At 35.6% G+C, this 540-nt stretch overlaps 1 protein-coding gene across 1 annotated transcript in view; it reads left to right on the forward strand.

Moving 5' to 3' along the window:
* LOC119591112 overlaps positions 1-540 on the forward strand; it is a gene marked incomplete in the record, with an annotated part of 91529 nt that overhangs the window by 4612 nt on the left and 86377 nt on the right. The window contains 1 exon segment of the mRNA XM_037939827.1: positions 147-255. Within this exon segment, the coding sequence (XP_037795755.1) occupies positions 147-255 (109 nt within the window).

Below are 540 nucleotides of genomic sequence, written 5' to 3' on the forward strand. Positions count from 1 at the left end.
ATTATTTTGATGAAATAAATGTATATATATAGAATTAACGACAGGACAAATGCAGTAGGAATGAGGAGGTTTACTTATAATTTCCCAGACAGAAATATTTCTCTTTAACTTTTATTAATGTTTTTTTTCTCTCTTTTGCCCTACAGAGCAGTCCTTTCCCTGTGTCCCGTCGTGGCGTCAACGGCCTCCGACAGTGCGATTCCCTCGAAAATGTTTGCGATTCTTCACATGAAGACCAGATAGAGAATGGACTTGGTGAGTAACCCCTTAAATTTGACATTTTCTTTTTCCCGTTTTCTATTATCATTAGAAAACTGGTTGTTGCGTTTAGGGAGGGGGACTGTTGCAAAATATGAAAAATAGGAAAGTGTATATTAAAGGAAAAAGTATGGCATATCATTACATCTCTGCAAACGGAGAAAGTTATTCAGATGAAATTCAGGTACAGACATTAATGAAAGACTTGTTTGCAATTATAAGCAATGTACGACAAGACAAATTTGTAATGCGTATTCTACATGATGAAATGGGTGGATTTTC

Source organism: Penaeus monodon, chromosome 28 (genome assembly GCF_015228065.2).
Source record: "Penaeus monodon isolate SGIC_2016 chromosome 28, NSTDA_Pmon_1, whole genome shotgun sequence".
Taxonomy (NCBI): Eukaryota; Metazoa; Arthropoda; class Malacostraca; order Decapoda; family Penaeidae; genus Penaeus; species Penaeus monodon.